Source organism: Cephus cinctus, unplaced genomic scaffold (assembly GCF_000341935.2).
Source record: "Cephus cinctus unplaced genomic scaffold, Ccin1 Ccin1_scaffold0422, whole genome shotgun sequence".
In the NCBI taxonomy this organism is placed as follows: Eukaryota; Metazoa; Arthropoda; class Insecta; order Hymenoptera; family Cephidae; genus Cephus; species Cephus cinctus.
Genome location: NW_014333105.1, coordinates 350,034 through 372,134, shown reverse-complemented (window position 1 = coordinate 372,134; position 22,101 = coordinate 350,034). Strand labels below are relative to the sequence as shown.

At 42.7% G+C, this 22,101-nt stretch overlaps 2 protein-coding genes and 1 long non-coding RNA gene across 5 annotated transcripts; 2 read left to right on the top strand and 1 right to left on the bottom strand.

The window, feature by feature from the left end:
* Window positions 1-137: 137 nt before the first annotated feature.
* LOC107267637 (neurotactin) lies at window positions 138-16,596 on the bottom strand. 3 transcript variants are annotated; one of them, XM_025084983.1, is made up of 7 exons: window positions 16,324-16,596; window positions 12,521-12,696; window positions 11,519-11,748; window positions 4,905-5,099; window positions 3,847-4,060; window positions 2,593-3,754; window positions 138-2,513 (listed from the first exon to the last, which is right to left on the bottom strand). In XM_025084983.1, the coding sequence occupies exons 3-7, from the start codon at window positions 11,738-11,740 to the stop codon at window positions 2,126-2,128; spliced, it is 2,181 nt and encodes a 726-aa protein (XP_024940751.1). In that variant the 5' UTR covers window positions 11,741-11,748; window positions 12,521-12,696; window positions 16,324-16,596; the 3' UTR covers window positions 138-2,125. The 3 variants fall into 3 exon arrangements, with proteins under 3 accessions (XP_024940751.1, XP_015595084.1, XP_024940752.1); XM_015739598.2 differs by lacking the exon at window positions 12,521-12,696; XM_025084984.1 differs by lacking the exons at window positions 4,905-5,099; window positions 11,519-11,748; window positions 12,521-12,696; window positions 16,324-16,596 and adding an exon at window positions 4,137-4,351.
* On the top strand, window positions 5,115-8,716 carry LOC112494337. Its single transcript, XR_003059630.1, has 3 exons — window positions 5,115-5,440; window positions 5,525-7,108; window positions 7,479-8,716. It is a non-coding gene; the product is annotated as an uncharacterized LOC112494337 (long non-coding RNA).
* Window positions 16,597-16,843: 247 nt separating the features above from the next.
* Window positions 16,844-20,577, top strand: LOC107267634. The gene is made up of 6 exons (XM_015739595.2): window positions 16,844-16,986; window positions 17,093-17,248; window positions 17,414-17,514; window positions 17,575-18,630; window positions 18,704-18,829; window positions 19,106-20,577. The coding sequence occupies exons 2-6, from the start codon at window positions 17,147-17,149 to the stop codon at window positions 19,395-19,397; spliced, it is 1,677 nt and encodes a 558-aa protein (XP_015595081.1). The 5' UTR covers window positions 16,844-16,986; window positions 17,093-17,146; the 3' UTR covers window positions 19,398-20,577.
* Window positions 20,578-22,101: the final 1,524 nt, after the last annotated feature.

Below are 22,101 nucleotides of genomic sequence, written 5' to 3'. Positions count from 1 at the left end.
ATATGTGGGTTCCAAAGCTTCCCCAGAAATATGGAACAAATGAAATAAATATATTAAATTTCATGCGATATCATGCAACTTTAGCTAGTCTTAATAGAATGGAGAATGTATCATTTATGTTTTGCTAAACTGGAACGTCTGATTACACGACTTTATTGACGGTACAGTGGGGTACAAGAAAAATGTAATAGCGTAATGCAATAGTCGTTAATTCCAAAGAAAAATACATTAGCTGGAGACAAATCATCTGTGAAAATCACATTTTGCAGTATCGATTTAAGGGCACATACAATAATTTCACATTGGTGTACACAATACAACGCAAGCAAACACGGAAAGCCTGCGGTGTAAACGACAAACTATTGAAAGTGAGAGATTCAAGATTTCTGGAAAAAAAGTTTTTAAAAATTCACTCCTTTAATCAAATCGGCAACTAAAATACGTAGAACGTACAGTCGCTTCGTTCGCACTCGCATTTCTTGCTAAGGAATTTTATATAGCGTGTAATAATCTAATCTAAGTGTATTGTGTAAACTTGATTACGTGAGAGTAGTTATAAATACTAATTTATCACATCTTCGTGAAAATAAATTAATATCGTCGTAATGAATAGTCTTGGTGACGCTAAGTGATCCATCATTTAAAATAAAACTGACGCAACACGAGTCGATCAGTTTTCAGGTGTAGAACGATCGCGTCCACGGGAACCTATATAATGTAGATATTTAATTATATATGTATGTTATGTACGTAGTACTTGTAGTAATTACGTTGTTTAATTTGCGCGAAAAACGCGAATTACGGACATGCCGACATGTCAACGCTCGCAAGAACCCCGAGAGTCTTTATAAAATTGGACCAAAAGGTTTCATAAGATTTACCTGAGGGACACAATATCCTTAAGGGACACCATTTTGTTAGTCGAGCTTCAAGGACTATGAAAATTTGGCAGTTTTCAATGAAAAATCAGAGTCTTTTGTCTTGGCTTATGACGTATGTAGTAGTACGTCGCATCAGTCAGTGTGATCCATGATAATATAGATCACAGTCACTTAAAATTATCCCTAAATTAAATACAATTAATAAAAAAAAACAAGAACAATATGAGATTAATAAAATTAATAATAAAGCTGGTACAAAATACTCGTAAAAAAGTTACTTTTGAAAATTTGTCTGTCAATACCCGCAGACGCGATCAGATTTTTTTTGTTTAATCAGTAAAATCGCATATCAAAAGGTCACGCGAGGTTTAAAAAAGACATAGCGACGTTTCCACCCGCGAAGAGGAACCTGTCGACGTTTTGTCTTTCGCCTGTTTATAATCTCAAGCAAACTAATCGTCAAGACTTAAGAATATGTTTATTCTAAAGCAGAGAAGTCAAGGATCGAGAAATTTTCGCAAGCCGTGACTTCCCCAGCGTGCACAGAATGGAAAAGGAATGGGACGACAGACAGACGGCTCAATTTTTTTTATCTTCATCAATATCGTCAAACTGCCTTCAATGCTTCCCCTACCTTCTCCATTCATACCTTACAAGAATATATATTTATATATATTGATATAATATGCACTGTCGATTCTAATTTTCTTCTCTCTTTAGCTAAACTTCGCTTTTCCAATGTTCGCTTCTTCCTTTCGTAAGCATTCGCGCTTGCGCAGACTCCTCTGCAGATCCATCATTACCGTTTCATTATCATTCCCATCTAACTCCACGCAATATATTACAATTTGATTCACATTTATACATATACATATTATCATTTTACTTTGCGGCACACGTACATAATTCTTTCTTTGTTTTAATCTCTGCTTCACTTTTTAATCTAATATACTTATTATTATTCTAAGTGTTTTTGTTTTTATGTTTGTGTATGTGTGCGTGTGTGTCTGTCGTTTGAATATTTATTAACGAGTATCTCCACAGATGGTGGCTGTGTGTGAGTATGCTCCGCCACGAAGGTAGGATACACATATCAAGCTACTTAAGTAGTTTAAGGTATTTAAGAGACTTTGTATTTTTATGAGCCGCGCTTCGTCCGTTGACTAACAAAGAAAAAAGAGCTCAAAGTGAGTCTTGTTTAAATGCGATCTTGTAGTGCGATGTAATTTATGCCCAAGGATGATCTACTCCACCTTCGCGTAATTGGGTACGATATTCTTCTTAATCCAAAAATCGCAGTTGGGATAATCCGTTTCCGGTAGGATATCCTGGTCTACGATAAGAACCCTCTTAGCACCCTTTGGATCCTCTTGAGCCACTTCTCCATGCCAGACGTAATGATTGAAGAGTTGCTGCATCGCCGACACGTGTCTTTTCTCTTCAGGTGTTCTGGCTGCGTAGGATCCCAGTATGGCGGCAGCGTCGCTGTCAGGATCTGCCAACTCTCCTCTTGGTTGAGTGACAACGTAGAAGGGAATATGTTCCTGCTGTCTAGCAACAGTCAGCAAAGGACAGATCACTCTGATGTCGGAGATCAGACTAAGAAGACCCTTCTTCGTAGCATTGTAACGCCTGTTAATAAAGTTATTCGTTGTTGAGTATTTTAAAATGTTTAAAGAAATTCAAAATGGAGTTCGGAAATTAATTTTACCTAAGTGCTTCATCAGCAAGTCCTATGGTACCCAGGAGCGACTCCCGGATGACTTCTTCGACCTGATGCTTCTCCAGAGTGACGTTTGGATTCATATACCTCGCAGGTATAGCGGATTGAGCTGTGGTCCCAATGACGAGCTTGACAGGGAGTCCATCTCTGGCCCAGATCTGTCCTACATGTTCCTGGAGAATGACGCCATCGAGAACAAGCCATTCGTGAGTCCCGTTCGCCATGTATTCGCGTGGTTCAGGTAGACCAGGAGTTCCATGTTGCCAAGATTCCGGAACAGCATCCATGAGGTCTTCGCTGTTTTGCTTCCTGAGACACGAGGCGTCGCTGCAGTGTAAGGAATTAAGGTAAGCTTTGTTCAGCTCCTCGGACTCCTTGAGAGATCTTCCTGGAAATATGGCACTGCCGCTAGAGACCCATGCCCTGGAGAAAAGACCTTTAGCTTTCCTGGCACCGACAAGAGTAGTAACGAGAGTACCGCCAGCCCTGTGTCCCCAGAGCGTAACGGACTTCTTGTCTCCGCCAAAGTGATCAATATTCAGCTGCACCCATTCGAGTGCCGCAATGATATCAGACAGTCCATAGTTGCCAGACGTAGGAGGATGAGTGGATCTGGAGAGCGGTTCCACGGCCAGGAAGCCAAAGACGCCGAGCCTGAAGTTTGGCCTGACGAAAACCATGTCGCGAACTCTGGCGAGCTTTGCAGATGGCTGCATGACTCCGGGCGATGCGCCAGTCAAGGTTTCGGCGCCTATCATCACGACTACTGGTAAAGGAGAATCGTATTTCACATGAGGAGTGAAGACGTCGAGGAAGAGACAGTCCTCGACTCCGTCAACGCGTCCTGATGTTTCTCGCTGCCAGCACATCTCTGACGAATTGTGAGCCAAGTAAGTTCCTTCCCAGCAGTGCTCGATCCTTCTCAATGGCTGAGCAGGTCGCCAGCGTTCTTGATTCACCGGTGGCACAGCATAAGGGATACCGCGAAATGCAAATCCACCGTCCTCGAGGACACCCTCGACTGGGCCACACGAGGTGATGGTCTCAATGTACTTTCCATCCTTGAGCTGCTGAGAAACGTTCCTCCTTGGACCGACGCAAGCGACGCAGATGATGATGATCACGGCCAGAAGAATGCAGAGGGTAGCCACTGAAGAATCAACGAAACGGAAGAGACGTAGAAAAATAAATAACAAGTGAATCCTGTCAAGAGATATTATACAAAGTTGAATAATCACTGACCGACGACGAAGAGATTTCTCCTGGCAGCCGATAAACATACAACCAGAGGATGCTGTTTGCTCGGAGCAGCGTCATCGGTAGCGTCTCCATCAAGCCTGACGGTTTCCATTCCGTCATCAGCGCCAGCTGCGCTCTTCTCGACTCCAGTATCGTCCGGAGTCTCGACGCTGGCCAAACCAACAGCCCCTGTAGTACCCAGCTCGGCGTCTCCTTCCTGAAATTCAAGAACCCCACGTTATCTCACACTTTTAAAATAAGAACCACCTCAGGATCCCTCAATGTCATCGAACCTGAGGAAAGAAACCAGGACCAACAAAACTACTGATATAGATCTTCTGCTTGCCCATCACAACACCAAACTACACATCTAGGTGGTCAAGGAAGTACTGACTCGTTATTGAAAGCGTCTAGCCAAAAAATTCTGCCACTTTCGAGATTACATCTTAGGGTCGATAGCAGCCGACTGGAGTCATCGTCGAGGAACAATGTAACGCGAGGAAGCACCTTGCAGCACGAGCTGCCAACAAGAACTGAAGACAATGCTCCAGAGTATTCTAGCTGTTTGAAGTCTTCAAAGTGCACCTTAATGCAGACATGTAACGAAGCTTTATGTGCGTCAACTATGTATGCACTAAGTTACTGCAGTCTGAAGTTAGTCACACTATTGTCAAGGTGTAACAAGAACTACCTCCTGGTTAGTGCATTACTACCGAGGAAGCCTGAGAATCCGTGCGCTATCTTAATGAGTAGCCCAGGTACTGCATAGCATAGGAAAAGGTGCACGGTGTAAGATAAATTGTATAAGGTGTGAACGAGGATAGAAGAGGGAAAGAAAGGATAGAGAGAAGAAGAAGAAAGAAAAAAGATCGAAGCTAAAGGAGAGTGAGGGACCAAGTGGGATGAACGTGACCGAGAGCCAAAAGAGGGATTCTAGTAAGGCTTCGTGAGGGAACCTGTGGGTAAATTTAGGGGTGAGTCCGCCAAAACCACAGAGTTCTTGGGTTCGATTTCGCAACCCTCCTCAGGATCGCTCGATGAAGTTCAAAGTTGCTCCCTACCTTGTTCTTCTTCCTGGGAAAAACAGAGACCAGAGGAAGCCTGATGGCGTCGAGAATTCCCTTGCGACCCTCTTTTTCCTTCTCCTTGGTATCCTTCGAAGGTGTGCTTGGCTTCTCTGTTCCAGGATTCTCAGCGTCCTTGTTCACTGCAGTGGGTTCAACCTCAGCAACCTCAGCAGGCTTAGCCTCGTCATCCTGTCGACAGTACAGATTCACGACCTCAGTGTCATTTTAGATCAAGCGGACGTCATTCCTCGTCGAGTCCCAGACGACGATGCCTGAATATGCTTCAAGTTTAACAAAGAGGAATCAAAGGGTCAAAGTTCGCGCAGATGCACAGCTCGTCTACAAGTAGTCTAATGATCCTTCCTTTCAAAAGCTACTAACGTGGATTTTATTTTTAGACCGAGCGTTGAACTTAAAACCCAGACCTTGGACTTGAAACGCATTCTCCAATGAATAACAAAGTCTTCGCCGGCGATAAATTCTGAACTTTCAAACCGGAACTGCATACTCGTCTAAACATACATTAACAGGTATACCGAAAAAATGTCCACGTCGTTCACAGCCCATTTGGCTCTGGCATTAATCAAAATTTCATAGAACCCTTTTTCAAATAGAGATCCTCCAGACTCTGTGAGATTCAAAAATTCTCAAGTGCGTCCTCGTGGGACTTATCGTCAGACGGGACTTTCAGGCGGAAGACATGTGGCTCGCACGCGTGCAGCTATCCAGTCCTGTGAGTACGCAGCAATGAGGCCCCGTAGCAACACATGGCTCGTATGAAGACCAACTATATTTAGAGAAGTGCATTTCGAGTAGTGTCGCGTGTCCATTGCGCGTGGCTGTCTAACCGAAGAGGGAACTACCACGTATCAGTCATAGATATTCGACAAGTAGTCTAGCAAGAGGACAGAGACGCGATGCCAAGGACCGTTCAAAATTTCTTCACCGTCATCAATTGGTTACAATGAAAAAAGGTATCGAGAGGAAGCAATCGTGAACTACTGACGAGAGTATCGTTTGTAAGAGCAAGAGACATGGGAGAAAAAAGCAAAACGTGAAAGGAAAGAGAATACAACGTTTTCTGCGTAGTCAGCGACGCGGCGGATGAGTCAGGCACGGCAGGTAGAGAACGAGCGGAAACAAGGGTGGCTACGGAGGAAAAATATAATTTTCCGCTCTGTCGATTGCGACGTGTCGTCAACGGCGAAGAACCGTTCACGATCCCGGATAAATATTTTTTTGTCGAATTCCAGGAATATTTACCAAACGCTTTTGCTACTGGATGGAACAATTGATACATCCAGTTTCAAGGCGACGCTGGACACCGTGACGAGAACCACAGAGGGTCCAGGAAGCGAAAGGACGAACGGAAAGGAACGTTATACTATACGTCCGGTTTTCGAGTAGCGTACGTTCCGTTCTACGTGGTTTGACGTTGTACATCCTTGCACATAAATTTGGAGAACGAGGACCAAAATTTTGAACGTTACCGGTATCAAATTATGTATTTCTCGTATCTGTTTGGTGCGACTTCCAGGAGGAAATTCCAAGAGGATACGTGGGAGTCTGGATAACGATGCCACGGAAAAACTGGAGCAACAATGCGAAAACATGTAGCGATAAAAGAGCGAGACGATTTATATACAGGGTTATTCAGAACTATTGCACCACCTCAAGACGGGGTTCTGTTCATTTGATTTCAATTAATTCGTATATTTAGGTGGTTCGGTATTTCTAAATCACCCTGTATATGGATATATCAGTGTAATCAGAGCCTCGCAACTGATATGTAGATCCTGCCATGTTTGACGACTACCCATCGTTCTAATCGCTGAACAAATATTTTCTCACTCTAATAGAGTAGCAATTGTTTGGCTGAGGCAAAGATCGTTTCTGCAACCCTAAGCAGGGAGTGGTGAAAACGTCAAAAATTAAGTGTACCTTAATGGAGTGAGAGAGTTCCAGTCCTTTTCCATAAATCGTAGCCATGTTTGTTCTCGAGTGAATGACGCTTTCGAATGGAACCATTGAAAAGGGAAGAAGGCATTAGGGGGGGGGGATCGGTACTTGCACACTCGCTCCTGTCGAATCATTCTTTTCAGGAAGCTTCGACGAGGTTCTATTAAGAAGTGAGAGATGTAGAAAGCCAGCACGGGTTGTAAGCCAAGTGGCACCGAGTGGTTACAGGGTGACGGAAAGTAAGTGGATTCTGGAACAGTGCTGCCCCCGAGGGGTTAGCGGCCTTTGAAGGACTTACCCGTACACCAATCGATATCAGACACAACTTTCATCCCTTACCCCTTACGAGCTACCCTGGCAGCCCTTTTCCATCCCCTTCCCATCCAACTTTCACACCGGTGTCAGCCGTTTCGTAACAAGCCGTGTCTGAAGTAGCTAACTCGTGTCGCGGTAGAGTGCCCGAAGCTTCCTAAAAGCTCAAGACTTAAAAGATGGACACCTCGTAAGTCTTTACTCCGCCGAGACCCTAGAAGCTGTTATCTCTTTCCCTTAAAACCCAAACAACGTATCACAGTTCCAACCGCTAAATAATGCACGGTTACTTTTCAGGTGGAAGTAGCCGGGGCTGTTTTCATAGTCTCAATTGGCAGAGACCAGACGGAAGGAAAAAATGAATAGATTTTTCGCGAGAAGAGACTTTATGAAAATATACGAGAAATTGAAAAGACCTGCAAAGATGGAAAAAGTACCAGTGAAAAATCTACCTGAATAATACATGAATACTGGAAAGACCGAGATGAAGCTGCACTCTGGGGAGTCTCGTTGGCTTGGCAGTTCATAATTAAATCTTCAGGATATTGCACCCGAGAGCGGATGCATTTTATAGATTGCGATTGAAGTCTGTCTATTGACCTTGCTATCTTGTTCACGTACGTAACGAGCGTGTTCGGGATATGTGCGCGTGGAACGTGTATAGCATTGATAGGGCGAAAGGGATAAAAAAGGACGGTGGGTACCAGAGAATAAAATCCTTTGTTCCAGCTGTACGCACCGTGTGCAGTATAAAGCGTCAATTACTTATGATTTCCATCTGTCCCTTTGACGTAATCTAGCAATAGGCTGTGACAGCCAGTCGATCCATATGAAATTTTAGAAAATGAATCTTCCGGAATCCCTGGGTGCCTAGACTGAGCCAGCTGTGGACAGAGCAAATGTCACATCCGGTGCCACAACTTCGTCTATCTTGCAGGATCGAAAACGGTAGTTAGAGGTAAGGACAAAGAAAGGGGATATTCTACATACAGGGGAGAGAGGGGATCGCAGGGCAGAAGGTATTACCCAACACTAAACCCCGTCGAGAGGAGCAAAGATTTATTTTATAAAGCACCGAGTGGCTGGAGATTCCATTGTGGGGAGTCGGCTATATTGACTTTAGTTGGTATTAGGGATTATTCTTTGGTTCCAAAGTGTTATCTGCGCCTTTGGACTAGGGGATGCTGTTTCGGGGCCTAGAAGGCATCCCTTAACGCACTTCATCAACTTTGGGGGTTTTAATCAAAATTTTACAAGATCCTTCCACGTATTCAGTGCAAATAACTATTTGACTTTGTTGACTTATTTATATTTCGAATTTACTCCTTCGAAGTGCGCATGAGAAAAGGATATGGTACGTGTGTATGTGTAAGCGCGCTTCCCCTTAATTCCCCCTTCCGGACTACCCGACGCGAAGGTTCCAGTTATTCTGGTTCTCGGCTTCGGGTTCGACCCCCCCGTCGCACTCCCTCGAAAAAAGCAGATCCACCAAGCAAAAAGGCGAGAGACTGCGAAGCTACGCAGCATCCAAGAGGGAGCCCCCTTCGACTCAGACAGATTCAAAGGTAGATGCTGTCGAAAACTTGGATAATCTTGTTAAACAAAAATTTTTATTTTTCCAGCTTCCCAAATTACCCAGGAACTCGTAACAAGCTTCGAGAAGATACAAAGGACCGAGCTTCTCTACGGTCTACGGATGAGAGTTAGATTATCGCGTTGCTGTCTACCTGCTAATTAACAGGCAGTTAAGAGACAGGTGCTAGTGCATTGAACCCGATATACCTGTATTAAGGTATCCATCGTTCACAGCGAACCCGATCAAATAGGCCTTTTGGGGTCTTCGATTTTAACGGTTTCCTATACCGACCGTGAGTGCAAGAGAGACAGAGCGAGCAGCACTTACGTGCATAAGACAGAGACGAACATAGCGAAGCAGAAAAATGTATAGATCGGACCCCCTTTCGAATTGCACCAAATGTACCTTTGTCTTGGGTATATGAAACTACAAGTGGCTTTGCTTTTTCATTGTAAAAGTCCGAAAATACCTAGCAAGGCTTTTTATACGGTAACGAGAGTTAAAAAAAAAAGGACTAGAAAATTTAATAGGACAAGTGGTTCCATTCTAAGCCAGAACCTAAATGACATTGGGCAACCGTGGGAACGCACCTGGTTTAGGGTACACTGTTCGACCAATAATGTCCACCATAATTGTCCATATTTTATTTCTTCAGCACGCGAACCCCCCTTTTTCCCCGTAGCTGGTTACTTAGGTACGCACAGCCGGGGGGCAAGTGTACCGACCCCCTAGTAGTTTTTTCCCAGACAATACAGAATGTTGATAACGGGCGTGCGTATCAAGCGGAGCAGAGAAACCGGGTCATTCGTCATCGACAATGGGCAGACTTTTAGAATCCGTAAGAGAAGTTTAAACGCCTTTTTTTTAATCTTCTACTCTTCTTCTTCTTCACATTTTTTTTTAATCTCCTACCCACTTCGCTACGCTTACCTTTCTCATTGAGCCGTGGCTTTGCGGTCGAAGCTGAGTCTACACAAAACGGCTCCGTGACTCAAGACCATGCAGTTTATTTATAGAGACCATATTAGACCAGGTCCAGAGTACACAGCTTCCGTATACTGGAGAATGGAAAAATTTACGACCATGCCCGTAAACAGATAACAAAGAATTACAACCAAAGGAAAAAAAAAATCCAACCATAAATGCACTAAACATAATTTACGAGGGGCAGTTATAAGGGATGAAAAATAATTTTTTTTTATGTCGAACATGGTACCCCCTAGGTGTCGGCCGTTATGGCTAACCAGCCCTCAATTATTATTCCGCGTCCCTACTATTTTTCTTTCCCTTAATCGTTCTCCGCTGCTTACATCTATCTACGCACGAGGCAACGTTTGACCAGGAGCAGATGGTTCCTATGGTTCTACCCCTAATGTTTGACTGACACGGCATAGTACGAGGTGTTCACCCGCGCGTGAACATCACACCCTTGCAACCGAAACAACCCCCGTAAAACCAAACCGCACTAGCTTGGATCGCGATTACCAAAAGTTCAATCAAGGGGGGGGGGGGTGTACCGCACTTCTCATAGTAGGTTTCTATGAAAGTCGATGGCACCCTATCACACGTCAGTGACAACTTCAATGGAGTATTAGTGATGGGGGTGTCGGAGGGGGCGAAGAGGGGGGTAGACATTGGACATTAGATGCATCATGCAGACTAGAGTGATGTAATGGATAGCAATGACAGGGTGACGCATCGCTCAACAACTTAAAGGTGGTATTTGCCACCACTTTCTTTCCCCATTAACCGCGATAATAAGACGAATAAAGCCAATTAAATAAATTACTCGGGTGCAACGACTTAAAGTTCTAGGAGAAAACGCTAAGCGGCACTTTTCATAGGACTTCGTGAAGTTGCACGCGATAACGAGGACTCGGTCGAAGTGGCCAGCGGGAGCACGAACTCTTGTAATTAAGGCTTTATTAAATTATTAAAGAGACAGTCGGCAAAACATTCGAGCATTCGGCGCTTACGTGAAGTAGATAAATGCTTGTATCGTTAACCACGTTATCCATGTATTTTTCACATACCCACTTCACTGTTCGAACACTTTTACAGTACTGCGGAGCCACTTTGGGTTTGTACGTTTAGATATTTATATTTGAAAAAGCAACAATTTTCTCAGCGCGAAGTTGATGGATCGAATAGTCGTTCAACGAGATTACGAATATGTTGAGTTGAATGATGATTGACAAGAGACAAACAGACTGGAGTATAACCAAGTGCAGTTTCACGATAGCAAACGAATGTCCGGCAAGTGCACAGCTGAGGAAGTGTAAAGTACGCTTATGGTAAGTGGCAAACGTGAAGCGACGTTAACGAACGTCTGTTTGTATGCTAATGTCGCTATGACTACGGAAGCGGAGGAGCTCGCACGGAACGACGATCGGGGGTTCGTTTAATTTCATGGACAAAAATTAAAATGAAGGTAAAATAAATAACCCCATGGCTTGCCCGATCCCCTCCGCCGCGATGCATTATCCCATTATCGTGGGAGAGAGGTTCGAGGGTAGTTCCGAAGTCCCCAGGCCTGTTCTAAAAACACGCACTAATGACGTCAAGCAAATCGCTGGTGCACCTGCGATCGATGGGGTATTGCAAAAAGAAAGAAAAAAAAGGGCTAAATAAAGTAAAATAAAAATAGCCGGCAAGGAGAGCGCGCGCGATAACGAATCGATATCGAGTAAGTTTGTACTTTTTATTTTTTGCACGCGATAAACCGCGGCGAAGTGTATGAGAAAATTTTATCATCACTGACCTTGCACGGCTCCTTGCTCTTGGTCCTACAGAATCCTGGCATCTTTATACCGCCAATGGGTATCTTCTTCTTGGGCTTCTGCTCCTCGGACTCGAGATCGGATGCTGGGGCTGCACCGATGTGTTTCGTGTTCTCCTCGTTTAGCATCTTCTCTCTCTCTTCCTCTGCAATCTCCTTCTTGTCCATACTTTTGTCCTGGTCCTGATCCGTCTGCTGGCTCATGGTCCACGCTGCAACAGAGAGTCAGCATGAAAAATCATATATCACACGTGTGGTCGCGGTGCATTTTTTTTTTGTATTTTGAAATTCTTCACGATTTCGTAGCCGCCTTCGAATAGCATAGCTAGACGTAAAAATAAGATGAGAATGCAGGCTGCGCCTTAGAGGGGTATGACCTTCCGATATGAATGCACAGCGTGCATCTACGGATGCAGCATGGCTCTGCTTGTCATGGCGCTAACGTCACGTCCTAATATATTATTTTCACTCGTTTGAACGCCGTGGTCCCAGCCATACGAATTCCACGACGAGTATTCTTGGTGCTCCGGATCTTTATTTTCTCCTTTTCTTCCTCCTTTTGTCCTCCGTCTGACATTCTCTCATTTTCCCTGGGACCAGCTTTTTTTCTGACTTCACTCGGCTCCCTGCTATTAAGAACGCTCCGAAGAACGTCTCGAGACGAATGAAACTTTTTTACCGAATGAACCATCATTCCCGGCCAAGTTTCCCGTGAATGCTACAGAAAAGACAGAGAGAGAGAGAGAGAGAGAGAGAGAGAGGGGGAGAGAGAGAGAGAGAGAGAGAGAGAAACTGAAAGAGACAAAAAGAGGAAATCATTCCAATTTATCAGACTCGTCGTGCATCCGAAAATTCACACGCTCAGCATCTCTCAGGTCGTCCCAAATATCTTTAAGTTTTCTTCCCATTATTTACTTTGCCCTAAAAAATCTTCAGAAGCAAAAGGTAGGACGTCGCATTTTTAAGATATGCTATCAAACGTGCCTTATAAGCGTTCGCCAACTTGTCTCTCCTTCTCGATGAGTCCCAACCCTTAGTCTGCCTCGTCAAAGGGATGCATTATTAATCCAAACGGGTGGCGCCCTAGTCTGCTACTTTATTGATAGAGGGTATTCCCAGTCCCAGGATAGTCTGGTCCGGATGACGTTTGATCTAGGAAACTACATGGAATGGTCTGTACCATAAATAAAATGAATTAAGAGGACAGTTAAATTATGAGAGAGCCCAATAGCATATCAGAGAATAAGGTTATATGATTCTCCGAGAGACACCCGGTACATAGCAGAGAAACTAGAAACACATACTGGCCACCTTCGGCACCTTATGGCGTTACGAATCTTTTTCCACTCCGTACCAGAGGCGTGCCCGTACTATCTCCTAGTGAGATCGTACCACGTCCGAAGAGCATCTGGTACCCCGGTGTCGACTTTTCCCTTCTAACTGGAGCGTCCCGAATACAGGATCCTACTGACGAGCTGACCAAGAGTATTGTCTCTTTTTATTTTCTCATTTTGTTTCCCTTTCCCTTCCCCTCTGCCCCGTTCATCCACCGCTGAAAGGCGGATCCCCGCTCCGAGCTTCCTGGAAGGCCCTGTAGCTCCCACCTGGCCTTCGATCAAAGCAGGTTAGCCTTTATTTTTTTTAAAGTTAGCTACGAGCTCAGGACCTCCTTACTTTCTAATGATACCCAAAGGATTCCGTGCAGGAGAAGCAAATTACACCCTTGGTCATCCTATCTTCAGACAGGAGCAACTTGAAGGCAGGATACAGCAGGGAAGCAGTGTCCAGGAGCAACAGGAAGTCGGTGCTATCCCTTGAACAAGGGTGGTCGTGTTTGACCAGCAGAAAATATAAAGCTAATCATTCAGGCGATCAAGGACACATTCCAGTCAAGCTTCGACGCGCCTGGATGCTGTGAGGGGCTGGGATAAACGAATCATCTACTTTCCCAGTTAGATTAATTGACATTACCGGAAAGATTTATACGTCCCTCCCTGCGACATAGAAAACCTATACGTTTCACGAGGATTTACAAGGGAAAGAACCCCTCTCCAAGCCTTGTCTAGGCGTCCGATCGGAATAAGGGATGAAAAAATTGCATATACTTGCTGAAACGTCACGACGTGAAAATCCGTTGAAATTTATTTATCCACAATTCGTAGTACCAAATCCTATGGTATAATTAACGGGCAAGTAACTCGAATCAAAATTCGATAATCTTTCATACGTTTGATTGTCACGTGCGTGTCTAGAGCCTCGCGGCAGATGCCAGACACGTGTTCCACGCCTCTAGCATGGGGTGAGCCTACACCCCGGTCACCCTTACGTCAATGTCTACATAATGCGATAGTCGAACAATGTATAGCAACTAATGTATACGTAGTTCCAAAGTCCCTGTGTGCATTAGCATTGTCAGCCATTGTTCAATGGCGATTATGGCCACTTCGCTTCGCTTCAGCGAGAACCGAACGGAACGACCAGTTCCGGATATTCCCTAGAAGCGGACGAAAAGCCGATCGGGAGAAACTATGGGAACTAGTGACACCAAGCGGTAACAGTGGTAACTGTCAATTTTTTAATCTTAGTCAAATTTTAATTAAATGCTTATTTTTTTTTTGTCAGACCGATTCTCAACCTACCCTTGTATACGGCCAAGTCCCCTAGATCAACCCTGCCAGACGACTGTTTATTTTTCAAAGCCTAACAAGCAGTTGGGATATGGTATAGCTTTAAAGTTTAAGGGTTGAGGCGAGCCGGAAATTGGTAGTTAGGCAGACTGTGCTTACGACAAAATGTAAGGATAAAGTTTCAAGCAATAAAGTTTAGTGGGGGTATAGATGGAATGCGTACAAGTGATACCATAAGCGGACGTATCAAATACGATTATATTTACAACATGAAAGGAGAATCATAAGAGTCTCGTAGCAGCCGGATACGTAGCACTTCGTTGCTGATGTTTATTTACGGAGAGTATTTGTGAGAGTAGCGAAGCGACACGACCTCTTCAGTGAATGAAGTTGGACTGGGTGCGAAGGAAGGAACGGAAGAACCAGACAGAAATAAGTCTATGTGCATCTGTCTCAGATGATGATACTACGAGAGATGGTGGAGAGACTAGCCGAGTAATCTGTAAGCATCGAGATAATTGGAGAAAGGACTTTTGCAAAGTAGAAAATAATAAGAAAAAAAGGAGTAGAAGGAGTGGCGTATAAATTTCGATAAAGGTAGATGTAGATATCTCAGGAAACGGGAGACCTTCGTGTTCTCTTTGTTCGGCTTGGCGTGGTTGCCGTCGCTCTCATGAAAGCTATACGAAAAAAGCTCAAAGCGGTAGTTGGGCACACGCGATATGCATTGTACGAGTACGCAGTGCCCGGTTGTTCTGTTATACCTATTGAGTTTCCGGTACGGAGCAGTGAGAGGAAGAGAGACAGAGTGAGAGAGAAGATGGAGGGGTGGACGCGATCGATCCGTTTATGTCTGGGCGTCCCAGCGTCGAGCGTCATTTACAAATCGCGTCGTCTTCGTTTTTCACGTTAGTTTGGTTAGTTGGAGGAATTACTCGACTGCAGTGTCTCGTTACACCCGTCAGATGCTAAAACTTTAGGAGGATCCTTGAGAAATAGAAAAAGGAAAAATAAAATGTATAGCTGCGGCCCTTCTATTTTTGTTCAGGGCTACCACTGCGCGGGCCGACCTTCTTCGATCCCAACGTACCGACGACCCTCGGCGCAAAACCCCAGGCCTGTAAAATTCCCAAAAGCCCGCTCGAAGAACCGTTAGTCGAAAAAAGGTCGAAAGGTCTCTCTAGCTGTCACGCAATGCCGTTTGTTCAATGATTTTGATTTGTTCCCGCCTTCTTATCCTGAACAGCCCTTCCCCTCTTACGCCCCTTCAACGCTACTACCTCCGGACCCTGCTGTAAAAAGGCTTTTACAGTCACCACACTCTACTGGGATCGCCTGAGTATTCTTAAGGCGCATTTTCACAAAAGAGGCCCGCAGGTATAAGCAGTCTTCGATTCTCTATTGAAATAATTGCTCGAGTTCTTTTTTTTTTAATTTACGCCGAATTTGAGAAGATACCGCGTAATAGGAGGTGCTTGATAGAATAAAGAAAATTCAAATTTGACCGCGGTGCATCGACTCGACAAGATGACGCGCCATTGTGAATTCTTAAATGAGGATATAGTAATGCGTGCTAAAGAAGACGCCAGACGCAGACGATAAGGTTATTAAGAAAGTGACATCATTTAATGTGACGCCCAGATTGGCTATATCATTTCAGTGAAGAGTGAGCTACGAACTATATTCCACGCTTTACAACAATTTATATTATGAAACACCTTTCAATCTTCAAGTGCGTTGTAATTACAGTATTTACGAAGAGTCGAAGAAAGCACGCAAATCCGAGCTCAGGGAATATTCGGAATTCGCGTCTGGAGTCTCAGGATCCAAACGAGAAGAATCTCTATTGCATTTATTCCAAAAAGATAGAAAGGAGGTTGCTTCGATATCACGAAATATTCGCACGAACGGAAAGCCAAGCCTCTGTCCGCTTTCTGCTCAAACGAGTCGTTTTTATTCGAGCACATAGCTTTCCTTTCTTTATATACTTGATAATAAAATTGCAATAACGCATAATCATTAAATTCCCTCTCAGACAACAAATCAGGATATAACAATCGCCTGAGCGCTCTTTTTATAAACGAATATGAAATCAGAAATATAACTCCTGCACTTCATGTCTAACAAGTACGTAAATAAAATTAAAAAAGAAATATTTACCCCTCCTTTGTAATCAAGATACAATGTGTCGGAGTTCCGTCTATTCCAGAAAGTCCACTGAATCCCACGCAGATGATTACACTCTCGTCACAAAACACTACACTTTTTCACTGATTTTACGTTACAGGACGTGTTACCGCGTTAAAATTCTTTCAAGGGACACTAACTGCAGCTGAATAAGAATAAACGTAGCGCGTTGACCGGCTGCAGCCCAACGTTAAAGTGATGCGCGAGAGGTAGAACGCGCGACTGACTATAGCGCGCTGCAAAATCCCTTAACCAGCGTTAACACTTGGAACTTTGTAATAAGAGGAGTTGATCGGTTGGTAGTTGGTACCGTCGTTGGAAACGAGACAGCAGCGCTACGGAAAAAAATGACAAGAATTAATGTGGTTGCTAGCTATCGGTGTAGGGGGTTGTATGGTTAGCGGTGCCTCCAAGGAATAATAATAAATAATCCGTACAACAGAGGACAGCACCGTTCGGGCATAGGTATCTTGAATGTCGGAGGAACCAGCGCCCATCCCGCAACAGTGACTCTCAACTTCTTCTTTTAGAATGCACTGTGCACTGACATGACAACAAGTAATTGTTTTTATTGACAGACTGATAATGTGAAGTAATTGATCAGTGATTATTTACGAGCGGGTGTGTAATTTTATGGTAAGTACGTCAAAATCGAATTCTGATTGAATCCTGATTGGAGAAGCAGAGTTTTCAGTCAGTAAAGATTGCATTTTTCCAATCGAACTTTCCCTGGCTGGTGCAGGTTATGTGAGTTCACGGTTCGTCCAGTTTCCTGTTAGAAAAGGTGCTTCTCAGGATGGGCCAGGGCACGGAAACTTGCGCTGACCGACCAACCGAAGTCAGCGTCATTAGATTTGTCTCTAGGAATCGAACCATAGAGGAAATTGCTCCGAAAAAGGTATGGCCTATCCCACCATGGTCTGGTTCAATGACCTCTAAGACAAAACAAATCACGTTACAGTTTTCCCATCTTCAAAGGGAAGGCTTGATCATTAATTATATTTTTCATCCAGTTTAATTCATTTAATGGAACTCCTAAATTTTGATCCTTTTTTTTTAATAGGAAGTTTATACGTGTAAGCAACGCGGTTGTGGTAAAATCTTTACTAATCAGGATGAGTATAAGAATCACGAAGCTTTGGAAGCCTTGAAGATCAGATTTATGTAAGTTCAGTAATTGTCATGGAGATTAGGACTGGAGTTAATGACTTTTTTTTCATATAGATGCCGCGAACCAGGATGCGGTGAGGAATTATCTGACCCAGGAAGTATGTGGCGTCACTATCAGGAATGGCATAATAATGAGACAAACGTATTCTCGTGTCCGTATACAAGCTGCAGATCTGTTCATCCAACTAGCGATAGTCTGGAGGAACATATTGAGACTTGTCACAGACAGCCCCCGACGCTACCGACGGAACCAGAGATCATCTGCTTCGAAGGATCGGAGAGCGTGATCGATGAAGAAACTGGTAGGAATGAAGATGACAATTATTATGAAGCCGACAAAGATAGCCATAACCGTTCTCCTACCGATAACGATACGGGCTCGCGAAATAACGAATTTCAAGGAAAAAAGGATAATTTCTCAGCAACGTCCGAAGATCATTCCAGCCACATAGCAACGTCCAAGAAATCAAACGGTAAGAGTCATCAAAGCGATGACTTTATGCACGACAGAAAGAAATTCACTGCCAGTCCAAAAAGTGATGATTATATTAAGAGCAATGACAACAGATCAATTGGAAAATATCGACAAAGCGATGATCTCCATTTAACTAAAGAGAGTTCAGGGATAAAGTACGAAGAACGTGCTTCAAAAAGCACTAACAGCAATTCGATTCTACAGACTGAGAATTCTCAGGAGTCAAGTAACGTTGTGTTTATAAATGACGAAGTAACTATCACGAAAAATCTTAAGAACGATGGCGGAAGTCAAAGTCAGCAAGGTCAAGAGCACAGAATAGATTTGGGAAACTTAGAGAGTGTCTTCAGGAGTGGCTTTGAGCGAGATTCACCGAAAATAGAAGATGGCGGCTTGGATACAAACAGTAATTGCTCCGACGACGAGGAATATACGCCGAAGAAACAGAGGATGTCACGTCACAAACAGGAGCCGTATAAGTGCGACGTTAATGGCTGTGGCAAGATGTACAAATACATATCTCATTATCGTCATCATCAGGACAGTCACAAATTAGTGACAACTGCCATAAACTCAAATCCTGCCAAACAGACGAAAGCAAAGCAAGGAAAAGCCTCAACTGTCAGCTTCTTCCTGTAAGCAATATCGACAATTAAATACAATAACTGAATGACTTTTTGTCAAACGCTAACGACCTATTATCATTAGATGCAAGATGCCTGGCTGTGGCGCTGAAGTGAATAACGTAACTGGCCTATGGAAGCACTATCAGGACAATCACGCCAATTCGAAACCACCCCAAGGTCATGCTGCCAAGGGCAATGAAATATTTAGGTAGCAATTGAACTCCTATCAATGAATTTTATCAGATCGATGTACAGTGACTGAGTCGATTGGTGGCGATTAACGATCATACCATTGAAAAAATGATAGTTAACCTTCGAATTACCTTAATGCCTGCACTCATGAGGGAATTCAATAACGGAATATTCTGTCCCCCTTAAAACCCTACAACTTCTGTCCGAAACGTATTTTTTATATCTGAAAAAAATCGACTTGGTCACTAGAAATGCCCCACACTGTATATAATAAAAATGCTCAACCTTGCAGATGCAAAGTACCCGGATGCGATATGGAGTTTGGTACAACATTGATGTTGTACAAACATTTCAACGAGATACACATGAACGGTTCAACTGGCAATTCAAGCACAAACGCAAAGACTGGTAACGGGAGTAGCAATCAGTTTGCCGATCAAATGTTCCAGGATGACGCTACCGCCCAACAAGGAAACTTTAAGACTGACTTCGAAGCCAACAATAAGACTAACGCGAATGATTACGTTGAGAGTGATGACGAAGACGTATCTTTAACAACCGTCAAGAAAGAATCTCGAGATTGATTCTTGTTCAGTTAGATCCAAATTTTGTCGCCGATTACAAAGCGTCGCGACGTCGACTCAGTGTGTTTAGCAGAGACATTCTGCCCTCTATTGTTTCTTCTTTTATTCTTGATTGTCTTCTTCTTCTTCTTCTTCTTCCAGATACTCGGGTCTAGTTCCTTGAGTAGGAACAATTATCAGTCTTATTCTTGATTGACCTTACCTAATCTCTTCTCGTTTTGGTCCTCTGCAAACTTTGTTCAGTCAACTTCGTCTTGATGTCATGTTATATACTCAAGACTTCCCCTGCGTCACTTTATTTATTTCTTTTTTTGTTAATAATTACGATTTAGTTTATTTATTATAATTCGAAATGGTTAACTACCTGCAATATATACATAGAAAAAATAATTTTTCTTTTGATACGCCTATTATAGTTATACTCGCCAGTGATTCGATGCATTGATTGAATATCTACAGCAGGGTATATTGTGGAATGTGAAATGTTTTAATTATAATTGCAAGTCTATGATAAGGAGACGCAAGAAAGGATCAACGAGAAACTAAGCAAACGTCAAATTATCAGAATATTTTTCTCAGGTTGCTAAACTCGTCTGATGCGTTTTGAGAAAAATATCTCATGCATGCAATGCAATTTTCCGTGACATTTTTTCATGATAAAATACAGAATTCCTCTAATGTGAATTCTTAGTGAATGATCTTTACAGAGACTTTGCGGATGGATATAGTGTATTGAAAAATCCTCTGCTAAATACTCTGGTTTTAATGCGTAAACATAGTTAATATTTAAGTCAATTTAATTAAACTGCTTGGCAGACAATTCGAGATCCGAAATTCTCTCTAGGATTTACGAACATCTGAATGCAATTAAAAGACTGACATTGAGGTTTCGACAATGTTCGGCTGAGATTCGGTCTCCTTTGGCAGAAAGCGAGTTTCACGGTCTTGTTGAGATCTAAAAACAAGTCCGTCATAGTCATCTCAACTATAATACAAGACTTCTGACTTTCCGTACTGATTTTTACTATTTTATATTATTGTATCGTTTTGATGTAACTTGTATTATCTATATTATCGTAGTGACTTGTAATGATAGGAATTCTCGAACTATGAGTATTGTATAGCATTTTTATTTCTATGACTATACGTTCGAAAATAAAGGTGCAATAGTAGAAGGAAATTCCTACGACTTTGTCATTATTCAGTTATTGATATTCACAATTAAACAATTGTATATATTAATTGTACGATTGATCTTGACAATTTCAAGCAATGTCCTATGACTACGCGACTACCTGGGTATATCGTTGAATTAAAATAAATAGACTCGATTCATTCATATGATTTTAATTCGTGTTGGTCTAGATGTGATGGAAACTCAAAAAATTAATTTATCGACGGAAATGTTAATATTACATAAAGTACCGAGAGATGGCGCCACAGCACAACAATAAATTCCAACTACAATTTCAACTAAACTTTTTTTAAATATTGATTTTTCGAACTTACCAGGTAGTTGTAAGCGCACCTGTACGTCAAGTGGAGTAGTATAAGCAAACTCCGAGGGACCTGCTATCTTTGAAGGCGCAGTAAGAAAAGCTATTAACAATCTAGTGTTCCCTACCGCTCGCATCATTTACGCGCATTTACCATGAATTAGTATTGATATCAATTAATATTCTAGTACTTAAGTCGTCTGAGGGGATACAACCAGAATTACAAAAATTTGACCAAAGATCGAGAGAGAAAGAAGAAAAAGTAGATGAACAAATAAAGATTCAATCTTGGACGAGAGATGACAAAAAAAATAAAGAAGTAATGACTGAATCGCAACACATGGACACAATGCAAGAAAATTGGATGGAAGAATGAAAGGATCCGACGTCCTGAAGTTTGATATAGGAGATTGGCTCTCGGAAGATTGAAGTCCACGGCGAATCATTCTTATGCGTATCAGCCGGTAGCCCCTTCCACTTCAGTACCGAACGACAAGTGCTGCCCTCCTGCGACAAATCTTATACTCAAATTATTACATGCTTTGAATTCATATGAATCCGACTACAGCTTTGTAAAATTGACGTAATTACTTATTTCATGCAAGTAGCTAATTCTAGAATGGTATGTTTGTTGGGAATGCCTAGTTTACTTAATTTCTGTTAACAACAGTCAGATTCGTCTTTATCGACTGTAGCTAATGCTGGCTTATATAAAATAGAAGTTTCCCGTAGCAATACCTCCTGGCTGGCTTCTATTATGCTTATACTGTATTTCTCTTAGGTGCACCAGGAGCGTATCTGCTAAACTTTGATCCACGGTTCGAAGTAATGTCTAATGCGATACAGGAGCACGCCTTGCTTATCATGTTGATTCATGGAACAAGTGTACACTTCGACTTATCAGTACGTCATTATCCTCGGCAAAATCCTAATGTAAGAATACGATAAATCTGTTCCTGACCTGTGTATAATATATAAAAAAAAGATATAATTTTCCAAAAAATTGTTATAAACATAAATTCCAAATTATTATACGCACCAAATTTAAATCTGTTGTAATATTTTCTTTACCCCGTCCCCCATGTCATTCGTTGAAGCTCGATAGGCGAAGAGTTAGATTGTTGAAGAATTTCGAAAAATTAAGAAAAAGAAAATTTTCATGTAAATGGAGGCACCTCATAAGCCAAGGTACGAGGTTGTTACGAAGC